Consider the following 26118-nt stretch of genomic DNA (forward strand, 5'->3'; position numbering starts at 1 on the left):
TCTGGGTTTCCTCTTCTCTTTCTGGTTAGGGGAAAATTATTTTCAGTACAGTTCCTATCTCCTTTTCCTGATGCTGAAATGCTAAATGGCAATATATAAAGGGGTTTTTTTCTAAATAATTGCTCCTAATTGATACAGTAATAAAGACAAGACACAAAACGCCTGCACAAGCAATGTCACAGTTTAGTGAAGCCTCAATGAAAATTCATGGCAGAAATGAAAACCTAAACAACATGGAAAGCCACCGCTTACATGTCCTGTGCACGTATTTTGTATCGATGGCTTTCTGTTGTTTCAAAGGAATACTAGCAAACAGGAGAAATACTACTATTTTTTTTAAAAAAACCCATAATTCTATGCTACAAAATTTGATACCAATGAACAAATTACCTCTAGGCTTTGTCCTCACCATCAACACATTGAGAAGCAGATGAACTAAATTGCTTAAATGGCAAATCTTAGGTTTAAATCAAAATGATGGCTAGTCTTTTGAGTTCAACACATCTGCAGAGCCAGGCAGTGGTCTGATATGTGGTCCTTAGCACACATATATAGTTAATATTAGCCTGTCCAGTGAAGTTCTCCCCTTTAATTGCTACAATTCTTCCACATGAAAAATTCAGTAACAAAAAGTATGAAAGTGACAAATTACCTGATTAATAATCTGTTGTTGCAATTTTTCTCCAGACTCTGAAAGAGAAAGGAAATAATTAGTTTGTACATATTTTAATGAATATGATCATGTACATACAGAACAAAAACCTGTTAATTCAGAAAAAAGTAATGAAACCTTATAATTAAGAAACAGAATTTAACAGGTACAAATGACTTGAAACTTCAAAATGGAAATCCACCTAAAGTAAAAGAAACACAGGCCTCTCTTAATCCAGATTTGATAAAAAGAAGATTGAGATAGGTAGCCAATCTTGCTAACTTGGAACCCCATAAGAAATGACAATATTCAAAGTGAAGACAACAAATTTCAAATATATGCTATGAGGCATTTTAATGTTGTGATACGTAGTGCTGCCATGTGTAGATGCCCGAGAGACTGGTAGCATCCAGCTCATGATTTGACCATTGGAGGAGAAAGGCAGCTTCTGCCATTACCCTAAAATAAAATTACATGCCTGTGTCAAGACTGAGGTTAGGCACCAGCTGGCTCAAGGGAGAAATTCTATCCTGATAATATCCACAAAGTGGCAAGTTGAATTATGGTCTTGCTTCCTTATTCTGGCTGCCTTCTGCAATGTCCTTCAGTGTGCTCCTGAAGACATGATCAAAGCCTAGACAGAACATTGCTTTTCTACAGCCGTCTGGGATCCCAGCAGCAATGACACCTCAAACCTATTCTTTCCTTTTAGATCAAAAGGGACAGTAATTTTGCCTCATTTACTGTTCCCATGCGCTAGTTGTCAAAAGGGCAGCTGGTATCAATTACCATCCTTTGCTACTGGAGACCATCCACATGTATTGGGGAAAGTCAGGAATTTCACACTTACCTATCCAGCTAGGCTACATGAACCCAGAGGTTTTTTTTTTAAGTAATAATGATAGGACAGTGTTTGCGACCTGTCAGTATCACTATTAACTCTAGGGGAGCCTGCCTAGCATGGATGGCTGCCACCTCCAGCACTGGAAATTATACTCCATTTCAACAGTATTTTTTCATGCTGATATGTGTGGCACAAGATAGAATTTTTAAAAGGAGATTAAAATACTTTGAGTGTTAAAATACAGTATAAAGTCTCTATTAACTAAAGGAAAATAATCTTCCCTATTTGTCCCTGAGAATACTCCTCAATGAAAGCATTATAGATAATTCAGATAAAGATAATCACTTTAGGCTATATTATAAGACTGTCTTTTATGGTAATTATTTCCTGCATGCTTCTGTTGTGTTTTCATTTGCTAAATATAAAAATTATGCTTTTTTGGCTATACCCCCCCGCCCCAACTATCATTTAGGGGAGACGTCTCAAAATGTATTCCCTTGTTCACTGAGTTCATCTTTGGGAGAATAGAATTTATTCTTGTAACTAATATTGTAGCCAAATAGATTGTTGGTAATAGAAGATTAAAGGAGTGTGTGTTTTTAGCATTCTCTAATGATATACAAGTTGCTAGGAAAGCAGAGTGTTTGAAATCTCTGGTTAGATCAACACTATTTTGCTCAAAGGTTTGTGGACTTTGAATACTGATGCTTTCCTGTTTCCCAGTACATTTGTTTTTAGGCTATTTTGATTCACTTTAAAGGAATTTTAATAACTTTCTGTTGACAGCATGGACAGCTGGTCTTGAGAATTAGTGAAAATTCACTTGCTGACTGAGGAAGGAAGTGACATCAATGAGTTTCTAAAGTCAGCCCCGGGGGAAAAGTGTGCTCCGCTAGAGTAGCCTTTCATGCCATTGTATTTCCAGTGATGCCTCAAGATGCAAATTGCATTATCAATCAAACTTGTGGTTTCTACCTCAGACAAATATGAAAATGAACAGAAAGACTGGGAAAGACCTTTGTGGCCATTCCTGACAATGCTAAGGAAGAGGTGAAGAAGAATTTATGGTAGTTCTTTCGTTGTTCACTCTTAGTTCTTTCTTTTGGCAATTTAAATACTACAGTATCAAGGAAAAGGCAGTTGCAGAAGTAGTCTGTATGATATACCAGTAATGATGACATGGGTTAAACAGGACAGAGATTCACTAGGCTGTTAAGGACAGGAGATCAAATTCAAGGTCACCAGCAAATACTGTGAATACTGTGTTCTCCATGTATTCGCCAGATGATCTTTGTCCTCATCACACAACAACTACGTGAATTTGGCATAGTCAGCAGTTGTGCTTAGAAGAGACCAAGGTCTGTAATAACAGAAATGCTCCAAATTAGGGTGGAAATACATTGGCACCATTATATGGGGAAGCCTGCAAAGTCCTGGTGTGTGCTGTACTTTTGTTTTAGGAGAAAAGCTACAAAAAGCAGTGAAAAAACATGACAAACACCTACAGCACTGAAAGGGGGTTCAGTTTCCAGCTGATGGTTAACAGTAAGGCAGTAGAAGGCTTTGTCACTGAAAGCAGCCAGAATTTTGTCCTGCTTTAAAAAAAAAAAAAAAAAAAAAAAAGAAAAAATTCCCCAGAATTCTCTTACAATGACTAGCACTAATGTCTGTTTTATTCATGGCACCCTCGATTTTGAGAAGGATGTTTCTGTTTAGGTGCCTTGTGATCACTTGTGGTGACCATCAGCATTCACTAGAGGGATTCAAGAGGCTCCACTAGAGAGACTGCTCCAAATTCAAAGGACATGAGGCAATGGGACACTGAGAAAACCAGAACTGTCAGAACATGTCAGCCAGTCCCACCAGCAACACCTGTGTTCGTCTCATGAAATGCAGGTAATTCTTGAGACATGCCAGAAGTTTCATTACCGGTAGAGCTACACATGCTAAATTCAAAATTTATGACAGTTTTTTTCCAGAGCCACTGCAATGATGTAGCAGCTTATGCAAGATGAACGGATGCATGAACATCAAACTAACTGGGAAATTTACTGCCATCTGGAAATTTATATGGAAGCTGTCCAGCAGGTAGCCAGTGCAGTCCAAGAGACACATCTTCTGCAACTCAGACTGCAGGCAGATGGCTTGCTCTTCTCCTATATTTCTCCCGAAACTTCTTTTTTTAACCTGTCATCTGGCAAACTGTTCCTAAATGGGCTCAATAGTGCCATCTGACCAGCCTTGAAAACAAGCAAATCAAAAGGCCTTAATCATAGACAACTGCACTTCACTGATACTTTGGGTCAAAAGATGTATTTACCAATACAAACTACAATTCTTACTTGCTGAGGCTCTGCCCTCCTGCCTCTCTAACTGAGGCTAAACTGGTTTTGCATCAGGACTGGAGAAACAGACCTCCCCAATTAATTTTTGGTGATTTTCTTTTGTCTCTCCAGTTGCAAAAAGTGTAATGGATGGTTGGAAGGTTGAGATAAATGGCCTTCTTGGGTTGACCTCAAGCTATATCACTTTAGAAAAAAAAAAAATTACAGCAAACTTTCTTGAAAAGATTTCTCTGTATTTTCATATGCTAATTAGTATACTAATTCCTGTTTCCAGGGCAAGTTGGGGTTTTAATTTTTTTTTTTTTTTTGCTTGCTTGTTCTTATTATAAGGAAGATTACCTTACTGAGAGGAACAATGTATGTTTTCTAATGTAACTGACCATTGCAAGAAACGAGAGCGTGCCATAATTGATGCTGTCACGAGGAACTGCAACACTGACTCCTCAGCCTTACACACACAACCTACACAGAGAACAACACGTAATTATGCACACTATGCCCTGCTTACCTCTGTACAAAGGAATGTGATATTTGTGCAGGTTTACAGATTAATCTGCTGTAATTCCTTTTAATGTTAAACTACTTCCAGCTCAAATATAATTAAGATCACCAGGTACAAAAGATCCAGATTTGAAATATGAGTACACTCCAACAGAACAAATAACAGCTTGATGCTGTTTCTTATGTTCAAATAGTTGGATACATTAAGGATTTTGACAGCATGTTTGTTCCCTAAGTATGTAGCAGAAGAAAAAAAAGGGTTCATTTCAAAAGGCAAAACACTACTACTGCATTTAATTAGTGTAAAATCCCTTAAATACACAGATCTGCCAATTTTTGTGACGTGACTGCTACAAGTCCTAGCAACAAAGGATTTCTTTTTTTCTTTTTTTTTCCTCCCAAAAATCAAATCCCAATTTATACTTTAAGCAACCATCATCAACATCAATAAGTCTTTCAGATAATCCTACTACTATTTGTGGCATCACAGCAAGGCAGGGGACAAACAGAAATTCTGGGTCTGTCTCCCTGTTCCCAAGTATCTGAGGGTTTCCAAGCAGACTGAGAAAATTGGGGAGAATCCCAGGAGGTGAAGGGGACCCTCAGCCTTGCTCTGAAACAGCCATATTCAGTCAACTGCATGTGGGAATGGCACTAATAAGAAACCAGTTTTGAAAAGGGAATTCGATATTCTAATTTCAGTTTAATTTTGTTTTTTCCAGTTCGTGACAGAAACACTAACAGCTGTGGATTTTACTTTATTTTTATAGACCTAAATAAACTCATATGCAACCTATTTGGTATGATCCACCCCACTTTCATTACTGGCTTCCTAATCCACCAGAGCACATTCTGAGAAGTGAAAGGAAACCAAAGCACTCTTTCATGACAAACTTCTGCAGCAATTTCCCATGGCACCAGAGCCTGAGGAAGAAGCACTCAGATTCGTTTTTCAGACTTACAACGGAGAAGGTGTGACACTAACAGATTACCTTCTGTGAAAGCCTGTAACTTGGCAAACAAAGATTAAAATATTTAGGACAGAACATACATTTCCTATAAATTATCCGCAGAATCTCCAAGATCTGTAAGCAACACAGCTCCTGCAGATACGCACAGCATTTCCTCCTTCTTCTAAGAAGGAATTCGGAAAACTGAAAATGCTCATTTATAGCATTGCCTTCAAAATCTAGTTTAGCTTACTTTTGCACCTCTGTCATAATTATGCAACTGAATATGATTACAGTGGCCTACAATGTATTAATCACATCTTCACGGTATTGCATAATCCTTCTCAGTTGTCACAACGCCAACTCGTAAGTTGCCCTGGCAGTAGGAAACATAAAAAGAAAACCAAGTTGATACTGATTGAAGCAAATGAAGGAAAGTTGGCCATCTTAAAACACTGAAAATCTCACAGCATTCCAAGGTCTCCCTAGCTAATTTTTTGTGATTACTCTTGATATGAAAACAGACCTTTAATTGTCAGTCTCTAATAGCGATGCAGAACTGTTCCCTAGGAGGTTCAAAGGACCCTGGGAAACTAAAAATTCACGAAAGCTCAGAGTAGCCCAATCTCTTGTGTTGATTACCATGCACCATTCGGTTTCCACCTAACAAAGTCGTAACATGAAGAGACCCCAAAGGAAAAAAAAAAATTGGACTGACAAAGAAACATTAGTCTTAATAGGACTGAGGGCCCTCATTCATTAATTCTGTTGTGCTTAAAAAGGAGGTGGGGGTGTAACTCAGATCCATTCCTGGACCAAATCCTGCATTGACTAACATTGTGTAACTGTACTCATGGCAAGGAGATGTTAGAATATAAATTAATTAAAAATTTGAAGTTTTACCTGTCCTCTGCCTCATCAGCATTGATAAGTATTTTCAAATGAGGCAGAATGCCAGGATGCCCACTAACAGAGTTAGTAGGCAGGCTTGTTTGCCAGTTTTCTTCTAGAAGGTTGTGCTTTATATATCTGGGAAAAGGGAAAGCAAAAATTTGTCACCGTTTTCCTTTAAGGATGGAAGATTTGAGATAATGGAAACATGCCAGACAGCATATTTGGTTTTAACATCAACACAATATTGATATGGTTTGGACGGTTTCCAGTTGAACATCGTGTATATTTTCAATGCCTATTTGGCATTCATCCTGTATCTAACAACAAGAATAGTTTGTTTCAATTTTGCTTTACAGCTGACTATGCAACCGCTTTGAATGCTTTTTCCTTTTATCCAACTACTTCACGACTTTTTCAGATTCCTGCTTTCTTAAGGAACTGAATGGAGCAAATCGTGGATTCCTACTCATCTGCAACTAGGCAGGCAAAGATCAGTTAATTATGGCTTAGCAGATGCATTTCCTCAAACTCTATCCCAATGTGATCCAAATCCTAAGGTAGAAACTGCCTCAGTTCTCACACTGCAAGGGCCATTGCTTTTTCATCAATCACATAGACCACCGGCCTCCACTTTCATGTTGCTAGTTAAGTATTGTGCTTTATGGTGCTTTATATTATGATCGTCTAGAGGATAGGTCACATAATCTGTTAAAATGCCTTTTTGACTACGCTCCAGTGTCAAGCTCAATTGCTTATGCAGTTATCTTCCACAAAATAGGTTTCTGGGCTTTGACACAAAAGAAGATGTTTCCACCCATCAGCTGGTCCACTGCAGTTTCCTGTATCAAGGTCCTTAGTATGTGTTAAATGAGGGATGGTTGACCCTGATTTTTTTCTGCTGAAGGAAAACTATCTGGCATTTACTCTAAGAACAGCACAGTAAGAGCTGTCATGTCATGATGGAAAAGGCCAAGGAGAGCAACTGGAGCTTGAATCTACATACTCAGACCCCACACAGAAATAAAGCTGTGGACATTCAGCTATCTCTTTAATATACCCTGTTATGGTCTTAGGCAGCTGAAGCTTTGCATCACACTCAGAGTAGGGCTGAAACATTGCAGTACTTTGGCTTTGATTTTGGTTCCTGCTTGGTTTCTGTCCGTATTAAGAACATATGGTTGCCCCCACCCAGACAAGGAATGTGACTGCAGTTGAAATTTGCAGTCAGATTAACCATGTTGAGGCAAAGCCACATGGAGTCATGACCATCCAATGTGGCATATCCTAAAGAAGGTCAGCTGTTCGTTTTTCACTTACAGTGAAGATGAGTTGATATCCAGCTCTGAAGCACGCTATGCCCATATAATCTTAATTAGAAAACCCTGGAAATGGCATACGAAGGTGCCAGTAACCAATGGGAAGCAGCACACGAGCTCCAACAGGGTTATGCCCACAGAAGCTTATTTTGACTCACCTGCTAGGAGAACTGCACCACAAACAGCTGAGCTACAAAGCTTCTCTGGTGTGAATCAGAAGCAGTGGTGTGTGCAAGACGAGTATGCAGCAAGCCCAAACAGGGGTGGAAAAATCCAGCTTCTTGGCACTAATTACAAAGTAGAGTCCCACAGCAAAGTCTCCATGGGAAGCCTTAGTCTACAGTTTCTGTATTTCAGAAATAAAAAGGAGATGAATTGTCTATACAACATAAGGCCAGGAAGTGACCAGTGGTGACAAGAGCAAATATTCTTTCAATTTACTACTCATTCTGAGTTATGCCTACATAAATAAACTGTACGTGTTTGAATCTGCCATGTTTCTTTGCTTAAGGTCTAAATGTGCCACTCTAAGGCATGCTCTTAGCACACTGGCCTCAAATAACTTCTCTGGAATTACTCCATTTGGAAGTAAAATAATCCCCGATGAGAATGTGACACTTACAGAAAGACACTACTCACGTTTACAAGGAAGATTACATGCAGGAGAATCTGGAATTAATCCACTAGTAAAGAACAGAGGGGAAAAGGAAAAGGTAAAATACGTTCCCTTTGAAACAGAACTTTAACACCTGGAAAACTCAAAAAATTCTCTAAACAGGCTAATTCTATAGTGAAGGAAAACTAGGAGGAGAAAGGCAAAGAGAAACAAAGCTAGGACATAACCTTTCCTAATGCATGGCTCTGAATTAAGATTGGTCAGATACAAAACAAAAACCTACAGCAATCAGTTGCTGTAGGGAGTACAAATTTATCTACATTTTGTGTAACTGGAGTATGACCTTTCGCGACCAACTCTTGTGCTTGAATTCAGCTGTAGTTATTGGAAGTCATTTGTAAAAGGTCATCCATGACTGAGAATATAATATGAATCCAAGATGCACAAGGGTTCAGGTTTGTGCTACTCAAAAGAAATTGAGGAGAAAGAGGGGTGGGAAGCTCAACCACTGCTACAGATTCAGTTCTCAAATGGATTTGGATAGTTTGACAAGAGTATTTAATCTAAATTTCCGATATGTGAATGTGAATTATTAGAGAATACACAGTTTTTATGTTTGTCATTGATGATTACGTTACTGAAATGTTACCAAAGGAGGTTATATTACCAAGTAAGGCTACTTATTTGCTTACTGCAATTTGAGTCAATTTTTGATGTCAAGAGCACTATAAAACCTCTTCTTCCCACTGTTTCTCCATTCTAAGAAAAGATTATGGACGCTCAGTTTTTATTGTTATAAGGAAACAAGGTTCTCGGGTAAACATACTTTATAGCCCTATTAAACATCTATACCTGACTTTCTGCATACACAGGTGTAGTACTGTTTGGTTTTGGGTGGGTTTTTTTGGTTTGTTTGTTTGTTTGTTTGTTTGCTTGTTTTCCAAAACAGTACTAAATCGGTGATATTTTAAGGAACTCCTTACAAGAGCCTATAATGATGCACAACCAACCCTCAACAAGAGAACTTCAAGAGACATACAAAAACTTTTTAGTCATGTTCTCTGAAAGTGTTCCTTGAACATCAGAAAACTCAAACTGTATTCTCCATACTGACAAGGTAGTTGACTAGGAAAAAAAAGGATACAATAATTTATGGGTAGGAGAAAATTCACATAAGAGAGAACTGATAGTAGTTATTTACTCAAGATCTTGTGAGACCACCTCCCCAAAAACCCAAAACTAACTCTGAAGGCCAGTCTGTAAAGGATTCACCACAACTATATGAGAACACATTTAAGCTTTTGCAAAAAAAAATAAATTCTTGTGTGCTTAATGTCTTTACAGCCAAACCTGCAGCTCAAGCTTTTAATCTGCCCTACCACTCACTTCAGCCAGCTGAGTAACAACTGAGTGTATATTGCACATACTGTGGCTAATTGCAACTGTCTCCTTTGCTGCAGGTGCAGCACCCTGATGCTCCAAGCTTCACAAACAGCACCGTACTCTGCTTTGGCAGGAGCCTTTTGCTTACTTTAGAAATGCCTGTTGTGCCTCCCTCTGTGTGCCATCCTTGCTACGCCAACTTGTATATTGGTGGTGCTCAAAAGTGGAAAGCGGCAGGGGTGATGAAGCAAGTTCAGTTGGAGAATCATTGTGAGAACTGAACTCACATACATCACTGAAAACATGGTTAAATGTTTCCTTTTAATTAAACAGAGACTGAAAATAACAGCAGTGAGGTGGTATGCAGTACCCAAAACCTGCAAAGTACCCCAACACCGAAGCATAAACGATGCACTGTATCAATTTGATCACTCAGGCAGAGTCTAAGCAGGCTCAGGTAGAGCGCACCTTTTTCATGCACAGAGGGTAAATTGTCAAATGGGCTTTAAAGCCACACCTGCAGGTTTTGTACACACAAGCATTTTCTGCCCACAAAATATACTGCTGCTGCTTGCAAAGGACCATACATACATACCAAAAGCTGGTACCTACGTACAATTTGCATCCCTAAAATCTGCAGGTGCAGTTTTATGGAGACCTATGAGAAGAACGTGACCATATAGCACACAACTACTATTTACATAGCAGCCTTCAGACAACAAGCTAAGTAATCTGCCTGTAGGATGTGCCATGCCAAGAGCAGCAAGGGGAAGTAGAATTTAGAGCTGAAATTGCAGCCATGTTCATGACTGGCAGACTGATTTAAGAGACAAGTCTACCCAGTCCCAGTTTGCAAACCATGGGTGTGTACTAATACTGGTAGTGATGACGATACCCCACACTGAGGGTGAGATTAATGTGTCTTCTGCAAAGGTGAAAAAAGGAATTCTGAGAGAGACCTTACCACCAAGTGATTTGAAATATTTTTTAATGCCTGAAAAAACCCACCTTGTTTATTCTTCCCCAGTGAACTGTATTCTTTTCCAGGCATTAAAAATTAATCCTGTGTGCCTGACGTGAATCAGCATGTGAATTACTGACCAAGTTACCTTCAGCAAGTACTAAGTGACATAGTCATAATACGGTGCTTTTATGCACATGTAAATTACTAATTTCTACTGAATTGAGCACTCAGGATGAGACATTTTTCTTCTGACAGAACACAATCAATATTGTATCTGATTGTCAACAAAACTTGTTATTGGCTTCTTGCTAACCACAGGGATAAGGTCTTCACATATTTCCACGGATTAAGGGGAAAAGGCATATTTCTGTTTAGCTTGTTATTAGTATTTATAATAGACACAACTCATTATATGAAATCTAATTAAAGAATGTGAAAAGAAACACAAAGGAAATGTGGAAAAATTCTCTTCAGATTAGAAATTATTTTGGACTAAAGCCACACCAATTGCTATTACTTAAATAATTAGTGAAGAGTAAAAATCCAACTTGAGAGGACTGAATTTCCTGTCTTCTGAGGGATCTAAAAAAGAAAATGTGATAATTGAGCATCCACCCCCCCCAAGAACTTTTGGGCATCACTAACATATTGACCTATTGCTATAATTAAAATGATTTGTATACTTTGGATTGTTTACAATATAAAGGCTAGGTCCAATTATTGCAACTATATGAGAAGAAAATCTTCAGAAAAAATAATTTTACATCTCGATGTTGCTGGCAGGGAGTGAAAGGAGCGGCCAGCATTTTTAAATGGATGGTTAATTAGATGTACAGTCAGAGATTCTGGAAGAGCAGAGCTGCAAACAACTCAGAGTTTCAGTTTTCTTCTGTTCATACAAACATATCAGTAATGTCCTTACTTTCAGCAATACTTCTTGTCCCTTGGATTATAGATAACTAGCTCCCAGGATCACAGAAAAAATGGAAACACCATCGGTTGCTACGGTATAGCACCAAACTTAAGTTAAACACAGTAACAAACCCACTGGAATAAGGGAAGCTAGGCTTATTGATCACAGGAGAAAGCCACACAGACAGAAAGTCAAAAAGAAATCCCTCAATTTTTAATTCTCATTTCTGAGAAAAGAATACACCAATTCTATTAATGCAACGTGGATGACTATTTCTTTGCCGGAAAACAAATGGCATCATGCAACCACCTACTCATACTCAACACCCAAATAATCTTAGCTAAAAATACTACTTTAGACAAGCTACAGACACACAACTTTCCTTAGGGTTTGGTTTCATGATTGGCTTAAACTGTTCAACACCTGGCAAAAAGGGACAGCCCGGCTCTTGCTGCTGCTGTAGTGATGTGCTCTTCCTTCTCCCTTGTGCCAGCACTAGCGCAGCTGCATCACGGGGTCAAGACACATCACAGTCCCGATTCAGCTAAAAATTCTCATCTTACTTAACAGGCTGATTTTCAACCATCTCAGCCACATTAGTTGTGCAGATGGAGATGCGTGGTTGGGAACAACAGTGGGGGCAAGGAGAAGTCCCCTTCTGGGGAAGCTCACGCATGGATCAGCATAAACCTGCTGTAAATCCACATCCTCAGAGCCCTCCTCTGCCCAGCTGCGACTGAACCATCAGCAGCAGAATACCAAGATTTGTCATAAGTGACTGAATAGTTCAGATGAGCAACAATAACAAGTCTCTCGACTGCGTCCTACTTTCTTTCAGGGCTTGCACTGTGTGGGACTTTTTTTTTTTATACACAGATACATTGCCTATTTGGCTTTCTAAAAGGTATTTGATAACAACTTGCAAGATTTCTTAATGAAACTTAACAGGCACAGAATTAGAGGGAACACCTTTGCACAGATTTAGAAAAGCAAATGTTTAAAAGATGGGAAACAGAGCATAGGAATATGAGGGAGAACAGTCAGTTCTCACCATGGAAAGAAGTCACCAGTGGAGTCCTGCTGCCTCATGTTGAGGATACCCATGCTCTTCAACGTATTCTTAAAATCACCCGAGAAAGGGACCAACCAGAGAAATGACAATGTTTGCTGATGATATTAAGTTATCTGGGGTAGAAATGATGGAAGCTAAAGAACTTTTTACAAGAGTAAGTTGCTAATAAAATGACATACGAAGCGCAATTTATACAAAGTGATGCTAGGAAACTTTCAGGGGAAAACTTTTAATTTCAGCTCAAAAGTGGTGGACTCTGAACTGAATTCTGAGCACATTGCTACTCAGGAATGAGATTTTGGAGTGATAAAACTTCTGTGTAAACATCATCTCTGTGCTCAGAAGTTAGAGAAAGCAAACTGAAAACTAGAGGAAAAACAAAAAGAAACCATTGTGTTTCTGTATATACAGACACTTGCATCTTAAATATTACATGCAGTTCTGATCCTTCCACTTCTGTACAGAACCGAAGCAGAACAAAAGAGGGTAAGGTGGTGGACTGAAAGTATAGACCGGCTTACAAGGAGCAACAGCTATGAAACCTGGCAAAGCAATGATCCAGAGGAGATGATAGAGATCTGTAAAATCTTAAGTGACATGGAAGGGGTGAATCAGAACTGACTGCTGCCTCTTCTAACACAAGGCCGGGGGCATCAGATGAAGCAGGCAGATGGCAGGTTCAAAACAAACATGAGGAAGCAGCTCTCCATGCAACTGGGAAAGGAAACTCGGGAACTCTTTGCCAGGGGATGTTACGGCTGCTAAAACTTCACATGGATTCAGGGGACAACCGAACAAGCTGAGACACGGGAAATCCTTTGGGGGTTGATAAGCAAACAGAAACCACCTCTGGCGCAGGAAGTCCCTGAAACACAAACTGCTGGAGTTTGGGAAAGTCACGTGAGGAGGTTTCACTTCGCTACTAGGATATTGAGCGAGACAGCTCTGGCCTCATCCAGCATTGCTGCTGTTATGTGCAACAACAAAGACTCTAAAATAAAGGCCCCAGTTGAAAATACTTCAGAGTCTGGACACCCTCAGTAAGTACATCCACCAGCTTACTGACGTGGCCCACTGGTGGCAGGCAGACAAGGGAAGAGTAAAGCTGTGTTCTTTATCTTGCACTGCTCTCAACGGCGTGGGGGTGTGGGGGGGTGTGTGTGTGTGTGTGCATCAGACAACCAGCGAAATCATTCTCAGTTCTTGACCCCCGGGCACACAAAGTGTTTACTACACTGGTTTCTGCCATTCAGATTCTTTGCACACTTAAAAGCTGCCTTCTGGTCATGCTAAGGACCCCTAAACCCTGGCAGTGCTGAGCCGTGAAGCAGCCCGTTTATATCTAAGCTCCTCCAGGTGCCACAAATGAAATGTTTCCCCTTTGCTTGTTGTGCTTTCAGGGACCACGCTAGAGGGAGGTGTCAGAGCAATGCTCTTTTTGAACCTAATTTTGTCCTTGGAGCACATGCAGGACACCTTAAACATGGGAGGGCGTGTTTCCCTCCTTTGCCGAAGGGGCAGAGTGATGTCCTCCTGCTCGGGGGGGGGGGGGGGGGGGGGGGGGGGGGGGGAGATGCCTTACCTACCAGGGTGTCATACAGGGTGCTGTTGACCTTTCCTGTTGAGCTGATATACATGCCTCCAACCACAGGAGACTGACCAGTGGTTAGATAAATTTCCAAGGAAAAGGAAGAACAGACTTACTGAATATTAAAAGTATCAGGCTCTGCGTGCAGCAAAAAGTAAACAAATACAACGACCTCTGTGACTTCCAAAGTTACCTATAAAGTGTACTGAGAGCAAGGGACTGATCTGCAGTACCCTAACCCACACGCTAACACCAGACCGTTCTTCCATGCCAAGTGCTGGCATGGCATTCCAGCTTCCATGCTGGAAATGCCAAGTGTTTAGGAGGTATTACAGGAGTTTGTACCACTTGTTAGTTTGCTGGTTTTCTGTTTTTGCTCCTTGGAACTGCACAAAAATCACTAGAGGAAAACAAACGAGTCTTTTTGAGAACGGATCTGTGTTGGATTTTTGCTCATAAAGCAGATATTAATTTAGAGACTACAAATAGCCCAACAGCCATTAAAATGAATTCTTAAGCACTGTTTCTAATTATACTGCATCGATTAAATACAATTATATATTAATTAAACTTTGTTCATATAGTAGTCCTCCTATGGTTCTTTTCCTTCTAGAGGAAATGAATCCGTTCTTCCAGAGATTCGTTTTCATGACAAATAATGCTTATCGCTTCATTTATTTTAAAAGTGAAACCCAAAATCTGCACAAGACACTAAATATCTCAGTTGTGTCAGGCAAAATCAGCTGTCAGCTTTAAAGTTCACCTGCACGGAGAACCCCCAAGTCAATGCCTGCGCTATTTTCATTGCTGATTCTAAAGTCCTGCCAGAAGGCCCACTTCTAGCAGTCTAAGATGTTACAACTCCCACTGCTGAGTTGCGTTAACAGATTGAGTGAGTGCTGCCGGTCTATTTCGATGTAAAATCAGGTTACCTACAATCAGGGCTGAAGACCAGTCAAGGGATTTGCCCAGCACCGGTACAATGGAGAAGATACCCTGAATGTTAGCACCTACTGCCCTCTACCTGCCTCACTTAAAACGCCTAAGCAGCAAAACCACAGAGAAAACTTCACTTTCCAATTTTTAAAATTCCAAGCCTTATAATTAAACTGGTCAAAACCACTCTGATCATAACTGATTTTTAATCTATTTCTTTTTGACTACAAGAGTAAGAAGGCTGCAAGCAACACGAGGGAATGCCATTATGAAATGTGCAGATATTTATTTCTTGCATAATTTTATCCTGTTTTCATAAAACCTAATTTTAAATTTCCCTTAACAACACTCAGTGGGACTGTGAATTCAGGTGTCCAACCTTGGCGTTCCAGGAAATGTGGTGGGAGCCGCACTGCAGTGAAGTTCATCATGACAGACAGAGAAAAAAGAATTTCAGCTTGTAAATCTTTGTCCTGCAATATGATCTGTGCAGTGAAACACTTATACAGGCCATCTGAGCACCTGGCACATACTACAGAAGGGGAGACCTTGATGCCTGCACAGATAAGACTGCACCATAAAGGACAAAGTTCCTATAAGGTGTAGCGGAGAGCCAGCACCATGAAAGGGGACCCAGAAAAAGTTTGTCTCAATACTCTTGACCTGCCATCCAGCCTCAGTGATGCTACTATAATCCACAGTTATGTTTGACTTGCATTTTAAATTCTCCGTTCTGCCCACAAGACTTGTTTTAAATTCCTTAGCTATCGACAGGAAGTCTATTCTCTTGGTTCTTGTTGGAGGGTACACATATGCAGTAACCTCTGGACTTTAATGCTGCTTCCCTCTGACCTACAGAATAGAAAATATTGCCATGTCCATTTGTGGAGGGACAAAAGCCACGCAGGGGGCACTGAGGGAGCCAGACCTGGCCTCAAGTCCATGAATGCAAAGGCAATACTGTAGCTGTGGGTATATATACATGTCCATTAAACATTAGAAACGGTTCTAAAACAGAAAAGATACAGGAAATCATGGCAAGTTGTTACAATCCCACCTGCAGGTCTTCCAAAATGCACCCCAGTAGCATTCCCTCCGTGTGAGGCAAGACATACAGGGAGATATAAATGCCCACCTAGATATGTAGCTACCTGAACCTGTGTTTTCAAAACTGTTTAAATTTCCAAGCTTCAATATGCTTCCAACAAAGGCTTAATCTGAGGCAATTCAGTTTAAAAAAAACCAAAACCATATGCTTCCAGCATATGTTAGGTCCTTGTCACTGCTTCTTCTTCTTCTTCTTCTTCTCAGTGGTCTTCTTCTGTCACCAGTGGTCTGGCAGTTACCATCCCTTCTCATTCCCAGACTCATTCAGGTTCACACCTGGAATATTCACGCCTGGCTCCACCCTCCCACTACAGCTGATTAATTTGATAACTAACCTGTCAGACTGCCCAGACAGCTAAAAAAATCCCAAGTAACACTGGACTGAGGCCTTCTATGGCAAGCTTTGGTCAGAAGCTGAGGACAATGCTGACAGACACACTACAACTGCATGCCATGCCTGTTGAAAGTACGCGTAAACTAATACTTGCATTCTGCATGCCTCAGCATTAAGCTGGCCTGGCAGACACAGTCCCCAAGTGCCTTCTTTACTCTCTTGTGATTGGCAGTAACAGCCAGAAAAAAAAAAATACAGCAAAACCCACCCACTTGGGACACCCCCGATGGTTCACGCTCCATCCCGCTGTGATTGTTTACCCATCAGAGGGGGTATGGAGAAAAGAGGTCCCATGGCAAATTCTCACAGCCATCCAGCCAGCAGGTAAAAGGCATTACTTCTCAACACAAAGACAGATTTACAGGTGTACCAGGAGCTGCCAGTATGCCCGTGTGTGGCCAGGCTGCCAGCGAACCTTAAGCATCCCATCAGAAGATCACTAGGGTACAGCAGGGTCCGGCAAAACAAACCACCGGAGCATAATGAATCTAGATGGTATGCAATGAAGTGTCAAGTATTTTAAAGCCTTTTACGAAAGTGCACTCCACTTGGTATCTTAGGTGCTTCATGACTGGTATGTGTAAATGAGGGCTCTGTTTTTGTTTGTTTTTAACATCAGGAGCTTTTGCATTTGTAAAATTATAGCAGACAGATTTTGATACTCAAGAAACATATCTGTGTTTGTGATTATCCCCCCCCTCCCCACTGCTAAATATGATAATTTGTTCCACTTCAGGTTTTATTGATTAAATTAATACTAATTGAGCTGCCTTTTGGTGTATTTTTAGCCTGAGTGTTTTTTGCGCTAAATCCTGTACACTGTAGCCTCTCCTTTGCCTTCCCCCTTTATCCCCTGTCCCAGAGGAAATGTTTCACTGCAGATCATTGCCCTAAAACTCTTCTGTGTTTGCAGATATTTATGGCTATACATGCATACTCTTGAATCAATAATATATATAAAAAAACCCCAGATATTTTTAGAAGATATTTTAAAAATGAAGCTTTTACCAAAAAAACCCAGCCGAAACACAGCTAATTTTGTGTGACTAAGTGCCCCCTAGTGACAAAGTCCAACTCCAAATAGCTTTCACAGCCATTTCCAAGCTTTAGACAGCTTTGGTGCTCAGTATCTCAAACATTTTTGTTGTTGTTGTTTAAAGAAAACAAAATGTCATGGTTTAACCCCAGCCAGCAGCCAAGCACCACGCAGCCGCTCACTCACTCCCCCCCCCATCCAGTGGGATGGGGGAGAAAATCGGGAAAAAGAAGTAAAACTCGTGGGTTGAGATAAGAACGGTTTAACAGAACAGAAAAGAAGAAACTAATAACGATAATGATAACACTAATAAAATGACAACAGTAGTAATAAAAGGATTGGAATGTACAAATGATGGGCAGGGCAATTGCTCACCACCCGCCGACCGACACCCCGCCAGTCCCCCAGCGGCGATTCCCTGCCCCCACCGCCCAGTTCCTACACTAGATGGGACGTCCCATGGTATGGAATACACCGTTGGCCAGTTTGGGTCAGGTGCCCTGGCTGTGTCCTGTGCCAACTTCTTGTGCCCTGGCTGGGCATGAGAAGCTGAAAAATCCTTGACTTTAGGCTAAACACTACTGAGCAACAACTGAAAACATCAGTGTGTTATCAACATTCTTCGCATACTGAACTCAAAACACAGCGCTGTACCAGCTACTAGGAAGACAGTTAACTCTGTCCCAGCTGAAACCAGGACACAAAGCAAAACAGCCAACCAAACTCTACCTCAAAAAAAAAAAATACAAAATCACTGTGTTAGACTCAGATCAGCCTTATTTATTGAACCATGACTCCAAATGCTTCTGTCTTTTCTTGCATAGGTAGCATCAAAGTCAATGTGAATATACCTATAACTCAAGAGAATCACATAGTCAGCCTCGTGGTGGGTTGTTTAAATTACACAACATCCAATGAACTGATAACACTCGCGTTGATTCTAAGTGCTGTCTGCCACTGAGTGGTGACGCTGCAAAAGTAGAAGAGAGAATTAACTCTGGGCCAGCCCTGCAACCCTTGCCACTTGCTACAAATCCCTTACCCCACACTGAAACCCACCTCAGATCAGTCATTCCTTCCCCAGAGCAGCCCACCCACGTGAGCGTGCGTGTAGCCTCATCTGCTCGGTTATCTTCTCCAAAGGTGTAAGTGGAAAGCATGTACTTAAGGAAGCTTGGTTTACAAATGAGCTCTTAGAAAACACAACCACCTCCAAAACCAAAAATCCTATTTTTTTTGTCCCTCAAACATTTTAAATTTGTGAAATTAGAGAAATCCCAGAAAAGATACTAGCGTCTTTACTTTGTACTGCTACTCATTAAGGCAAAAGCTGAAGATTCACAAACCACTCTTAATTCAGATGAAAACTCCGTATGTGTGTGTGTGTGTGTATAGTGAAAACATTTTTTTTGTCTCCTCACTTAATGAGCATAAATTATATTTTCCCGTTTTTCTAATGAAGTGATAACCTTACCACATTATTTTTATTTGCTGCATTCCCTGTCTTTGCACTGTTATAATCAATTATGTTAGCTAGAACAGCAGTTTGCATGTGTTCTTGCAAGTTGCTGTAGAACTGAGGTTTTATTCAAACGTACTCCTATATTACTCGGGAACATTAAACTGAAGGCTTAAAATACAGCTTTTCAGTACGCCATTTCTTACAGAAGATAAAGAACAGCTCAAAAAACCAAAAAAGACATGGCAAAAGAGACAAATTGTTCAAATGCAGGCAACATAAAAATGCACTAAGTTCTAATCTCCTAAGGAAATTTTGCTTCCTTAAAAACAACAAACACCAATACTAAGATGCTCTAAATTGCAATTTGACCTTTCAAATTACTGTCAAAAAAAAGGTACCTGTGCTCAAGTTTTAGCAGAGTACTTACACTGCTGTCTCTTTGTTTGTATTCAACATCAGCTAATATTGGTTCGAATCGACATATAATACCAAGGACTGTAAATGCAGACTAACTATCTACCCAGGGGAAGGAATAAGCCACCCTTCAGTATTTTCTCAATCATGACAGAAAAATCCAGTGCCTTCTTAAGGCTAATAAATGTAGACAAGAAACATGCTACTCTTACACTTTCATGAGACATAAAGCTCTGCAGTTCAGTGTCTGTGGAAATTTCTTCTGAACATATTAAAATGATCTTAGGGCTCTCCAGAAACCCTGCTCATAAAACCAAAAAGCTAGGGTAGTTAAAATTAATACATCATAAATAAAACATGCATTTCAGTATATATTAAGTGACAGGTCTCAGAAACTCCACCGCCACGCACACATTCACAAAGCAGCAAGAACACACGCAATTCATTAAACCCACTCAAGTGTGCTAGTTCTTCCTGGCATTATTCATAATTGAAACATTTCAATTTTAGTTAACAGAAAAAAGACTAATTTAAAAGTAAAACAAGGAAATTAGTTCTGTGTTTCTGGATTACAATCCCATAGTGCCTTCAACTAGCCACATTTATCCTCAGGGGGGTTAATTAAAAAAAGTTGGTTTTTTTTTAAAAAAGAGGCAATGTAGCCCACTCAAACAGAAACCTTTGCAGACACAGATCTCTCAAATATTTTTTCCAGTATGTTACACAAAGCCAGGCAGAAAAACAATAAAAAAAAGTCTCAACTTATATTTTAACTATATACCTTGAAAATGTTGTTCCTTAAATAGGAATGCTCTTAAATAGGCATCAGGAACAGACTCTCCCACAGATGGGCTTCAGGTCAGGTCCTCACAGAGGAAAATCTACTGCTTGTAGCAAAAAGCAGAGTAAGAGCAGTGTATCCTGAAGGATATAGTTCTGAGGTGACAGATGACAGGGTGGGGGTGACAGTCTCCCCCCACTTGTCCACCTGCTCTAGCCACAAAAGCTCCCTGCCAAGCACCTCCACAGCCCCTACACGGTCAGGACACCTCATCTGGACAGCCTATACAAAAGGAGAAAACGCACACTGAATGAAATGGCTTGGTTTATTACAATGAAAATTAACGGCTGAGATTTAGATTTTACGTCTCAGACTCAATATTCACAAGCCAGAGGTGCGCACATCACAAGCTCTGATCCAGGTCCACCATTACTCGACATGTCATTTGATTTTATTTTGTTCACAGAGATGAGTGCGGACAAAGCGCATTTCCTTATTCTTTGTCTGTTTTAGTGGCTCACTGGGGCTCCACACTGTGGTCCTCAAACACAGCCTCACCCCCTCAAATGAAAAAAATCACAGCAAGACATAGAAGACCCCACATGAAACACAGGCACACCCTGTGAGACTGGACTCTATAATGCTCATAAGTCTCGTCTCACTGTATATATTATACCACTGCCCAGGGCACCAGCACTTTGTGGGCAGAGCTGCCTGCACCTTTTCTAAAGCCCTGCCACATTTCAGTGCCATTCCCAGAAACACCACCAACTTTCCTCCACGCTGGGCCCTCCAACAAACAAGGATAAAATTTTTTTACATTTTTTTGAAGTTATTCTGAAATCTCATTAGAGTATTACCTAAGTGGAACTGGGAGAGCCCTGGGGGAAGGAACCACAAATTTTGGCTTTATTCCTGTGTTCTTCCCTTGCAGTCTGCTTTTGGTTACATGCTGGAGACCAGATAACTGCACTCAGCAGATTTTCTGTCTGGCCCCATGCAGCCTGTCATCGTTGGGCAAACAAGCAACCAAATTATGTCCTGCTTATATAAAATCATGTGAAAGCTATTCCAGCGCAACACCAGATGCATGAGGAGACCATTATTCTGGAGCGCAGCTGATGAATTCCTGAAACATAGCTCTGCCTTGTTTCTGTTACCTTTTGTCAGTGTATTAAAAAAATGAAGAAAAAACCCAGCAAGTTCCTTGTGCAGATCCTAATTTCCCCCAAAACCTGGTCTAGCTTCTTTATCATTGCTTATCTGTAAAGTAATATTTTCATGATTTGTACAGTGAGGGAAAAGAGCTGTACACACTTTTCTATTTGCATGATGAAGAACTGATTTTACCTGAAAGTGAGGCTGTACTAACACTTGATCTCATCAGTCACATGGGGCCAGAAAAAACACTCACAGTTACCACGTTAAACAATTCCAGCTTCTTAAGTTTTGGGAAGTTAATTATCATTATTATGCTTTAATACAGTTATATCAGTAAATCTTTACCAAAATGTCTACAAGCCTTTTTGATTTTTCGTTTGGGAGAATAAATCATTCTGAAAAACAAAACAGCCAAAATAGTTATCATGCCATTGTTTACATAGCACCCACCAAATAAAAATATGCTAAATATGCTGACAAGTCTACACATGTCCAAGGTCCATGCCTGCATAAATCAGAAAGAGAGGTGAAAGTCATTCTATTCATTTAACAGTCACACAATATAGGAAAGGAGACAAAAAAATATACTCTTAGATTTTGTTCTCTCTCTCCGTAAAATCATCCTCTTGAATCCAAATAGCAAGTATATTACCACTGGAAAGCCGGGTAAGTATCTAAGTGCCATGACTACAACACACCAGCAAGGGGAGTAGTAACACTTTGAGAACTTGTGTCTTCAGCCATAGTAAACTATACATAAATGTAATCATGTACAGAATATGGATGCCGGCCTGCACAAATAGTGGAAGAGGCATATATTCTACTGAAAGACTGAGAAATTAAAAGAAAAAAACCAAACCATCCAAACACAGAGTCTTGCAGTGTTATTTGTTTTTGAAAAGAAGGTGGAAGCACACATGAACAGTCTCGGATCAGCCCAATATGCCACCCAACATAAAACCCAGGGCAGCAGGATAAAACCCTCTCAAATCTGAGACTATTATTTCTAATATATTTTCTCCTTTTACACAGCAATGACTACATATTTCTATGGGAAGGACAGACACTTTCTAGCTTCCCAAGAAGCTTATTTTCCTAAGAAAATAAACTCTTGGCACTGCTGGGGCTGGCAGGTAGGAGGGTTAAGGCATTCTCAAGCCTGAACTGCAACCCCTGGTAAGGAAAGCAGAAGGTGAAATATCTTAAAGCAGGCTTTCACTGCTGGATTTCTTAGTTAGGGACAGGTAAGTGAACTGGCACTTTCATAGAAGAGTACATCTTATAACTGCTGGCAGACTGATCTTTTAAATGCTTGTGCCCGCAGTACTGACGCAGACCTGCCCGTGGGAAGAGCTGGACATCCCTGAGCTCCCACCACAGCACAAGAAGGAGAGGGAACGCTGACACTGCCTCTTCACTGCATCATGCCCGCTCTTCCCTTTCAATCCTATACTTCTACAAGCTTTAGATACCTCTGAGGAGTGACGTTGCCCAACACAACTACAGCCCAGCCACTGCGGAGCAGAGGCCCTCAGGTCCCAAGCTGGGAAACGCTGTACTAGGGAAGCAAAGCCGAGAAGAAAAGCTACTGCCTGCACCTGGTTCATCACTGCAGCCAAGGTTCCCACATTCACGCCTTTTCTACAGCACCATGAGGTTTTTAGAAAGAAACAAGAATCCCTCTCCCTCCAAAGTGCTGCAACTTTCTAACAACTGCTATCCAAGTAGGTAACCAAGGCATTTAATCAACTTGTAAATACCCAAGTGTGAAGACATCCAAAGTACTAATCAAGAAATTACTATGCATGACAAAACTCAGAATACTGTTTTGCTGTAGTTGTGCATAATTGAACTCAAAAAAGCAAGAGGAGTTATATTTGGATACAGAAGAAAGAGGTCAATTTGATGAGGGGGAAAAAATGCTGTCATTTTTACTAGCCTGATAGAGAAATTCTTCACCTAGTGTAAGAATTTTAGGACGTTTCTTCTCCAGTGTGATGCCAGGGGGAAAAGCCATCAACCAGGGGGCATCTAACAGAAGAACAGGTGTTCCAGAGCCATGTTTTTAACAAAAGAAATCCACCTCTATTACCTTAAATTATGGTTATAAACTGCTGTTTCACCCATTAGAGGCAGACAGACACCTGTATGTTACAACCTCAGAGTATAGCTGTTACAATAAAGCAATATAATTTTTTTCCTTCCTTCCGATAAGAAGGAATGGAAATATTAAATAAAAAAAAACCCAGATGGTCTCAGCAATTTCCTACTGATTTCCTAATGTTTCTGAACAACAGCCTCAGCAAATTTCCTAATTTTGAGTTTGTAAGTGGATGTTGATTGGGTCAATTCCAGGCCTGGCTTGGACAGTTTCTTGTTTTTCTCTAAAGAAAAAGATGTGGGACATGGGGTGACATCTGTCCTTGACACACTGCAACTAAGTCGGGAGAGGCTACGTGACCTACCCTGAGCCTCCCAGCCCGGCTTTCCAGCTACCCAGACACAGAGTCTCTTCTGGCCTAGTGGCTCTTCAGCTAAGCAAGACTGTGCGTGAATTGCCGAGACCAGACGACGGGGTGCATGGGCAGAGGAGTCTGAAGGTCTGCCCGCCCCTGTCAGGTCAGCCTGTTAACAGGGCACCAGCCACGAAGAAGAGTCACGGGCCTCCTCTCACAGCACTCAAATGGCAGACTTTGCCCTCCTTTTGTACCCTTCCCTTTGTTAGCACCAATCCAAAACACAATTACATCTAATCCCTTTGCCTGGCAGAAAGCCAGCAGAGAAAAATGAGCTGGCATCCAACCTCAGGACTTGCGTGACAGAGAAGGGAGAGAAACCTCAGCATGACGTGCCCACCACCGAGAAGAGCTTGCCCCACCGCATGGGCCCAAGCAGCCTAACTGATGTTCTCTGACACTATCCTGAGGGTATCGCTCCTTGGAGCACAGGTTTGGGGCCAAAAGTAGAAAGAATATGAGGAAAATAGATGTCATAATACCAGGAATAAGTGCCTTTTCCAAGTAACCAAGCCCCAAAAGGGTGCAGAGAGCACAGAAGCTATTGTAAGAAACTGTCTTGATGCTAATGCAAATGGTCCTGGTTTCTTCCAAATAGACTCTAGCACTTGACCTTTAACGCATACCTTTCCAAGAAAATATTCTGATTAAATCACAATCAATATTCCTTTAGATTTATTTTAAATAAGACAAGTAAATTGCATTAGCATAAGTGCATCTCCATCTTAAGAGGCAGACTCCTTGATAGGTAGCTTTCAATGCACATTGACTGCAAAAATACAAGGATGGCTTTAAAGACCAGTTTCCAAACTTGCCTAGATTGGATCTGGGTTGGTAACTCTTCTGAAAGTAGCAAAATTGGTGTATTTGTCCACCGAAGGTGTACACCTTTTCACCTTTTGGAGACTAAAATGTAATTCATTGATTTTGAAGACCTCTGGAAAAAGAATCCATTTTGGTTTATTTGGAAGAGGTAGTAACAGGATATCTTTTCAAGAAACAAGTACATGTAAATGCAAAGTTCTCTATGCAGGCATGACATACACCTCAGCCCTGCCTAAGATCTCACCTGCAGTCTGTATAGACTTCATTCATAATCTAAAATACATCCCGTAACATTCACGTAACCACAAAAGGCTTGCTTTTTCCCTGAAAGGATGGTGGCTTTACACATTGTGGTAAGTGATTTTACCTGCACATCAACAGCACCATCACAGACAATCCAAATCCAATTTGGACCCCTCTGGCCATGGGCCTTGCTGGGTCAGCCCAGCACAGACAAACCCAGACAATTCCACACCCTCAGACGGGAAATACCAGGCACGTCTAGACCAAAATCTGCCAACCCTTCTTCTGTATCACAAACAGGTCCACGGTATCCCAGTTTTCCCTGTGTAATTCTTCTTCCTTACATAAATGAGCCCGAAAGCATAATTTAATTTGCAAAAAGAGAACGAATACTCAAACCCATAAAAAAGACAGGATGCTGAACAGAAATGCTCTGGGATGAAGCTATAATATGAAAATTAGCACAGCCACGGCTGGCTTTTCGTCTTCCCATCATCATCATAAGAAAGACCCCCCTCTTTCTGAGCCCCCTAGCTCTGGAGTTTGCATATACATGCCTTATCTTCTTCCTTCTTCTTTAAGGTAGCAGAAAATTTTATCTCAATCTCCTCGTTATCTGCCACACAAAAAAAATCCAGATTCAACGTCTTCATTTATTTTTAAAAAAATTGTTATTATCAAGAATGTTCCTAATTGTCAGTTACATTGAGAGATAAGAAACGCTTTTCCTATCCTGGGAAAATACTGGGGGTTTTTCAAAACCTTTTCTGCTCCAAATCAGGAAGAAGGGTCTAAGATTGTAATGATTTTATAACAACAACAAAAAAGGGCACTTTTAACTAGCTGAAACTTCCAAATAGTTTCAAAACATTTTGTCCTTTTTCTTAGGCTGCGGAGTCTGACAAATTCAGAATAAGTAAGAAAGGATCCTTTTATTCAGAAGATGTCAAAACAATAATGTCAACACAGTTCTCCAAAGAAATGAATTTAAATAGAAAATTCATTTGAAACTTTGTTTCCTACGCTCTTTCACATTTGCACTGGATCAGCGTTTCTTTCTGAGGGAGAATATTCTGTCAGAAAGATCCGACTTGCTCTAGGGCTCTGTGCTTACTTGTATTTGAGCAACAGGAGAATCAAGGCCTGAAAAGATGTTTTTCTACAGTAAGTACTGTAACTCTCCTCCTTGGGGTCTTGCTGCCTGT

The 26118-nt window shown here is 40.6% G+C and overlaps 1 protein-coding gene across 5 annotated transcripts in view; it reads right to left on the reverse strand.

Annotated features, from left to right (window-relative positions):
• CHST9 (carbohydrate sulfotransferase 9) overlaps nucleotides 1-26118 on the reverse strand; it is a 94948-nt gene that overhangs the window by 19357 nt on the left and 49473 nt on the right. For 4 of the 5 annotated variants that reach the window (XM_049828361.1, XM_049828371.1, XM_049828400.1 and 1 more), the window contains one exon: nucleotides 653-690. In XM_049828361.1, coding sequence (XP_049684318.1) covers nucleotides 653-690 — 38 coding nt within the window. Of the gene's footprint in view, nucleotides 1-652; nucleotides 691-6195; nucleotides 6278-26118 lie in introns of those variants that run through there. The other variant, XM_049828391.1, reaches the window with a different exon arrangement.

The sequence above is a fragment of the Accipiter gentilis genome, chromosome 2 (assembly GCF_929443795.1).
Source record: "Accipiter gentilis chromosome 2, bAccGen1.1, whole genome shotgun sequence".
Lineage (NCBI taxonomy): Eukaryota > Metazoa > Chordata > Aves > Accipitriformes > Accipitridae > Astur > Astur gentilis.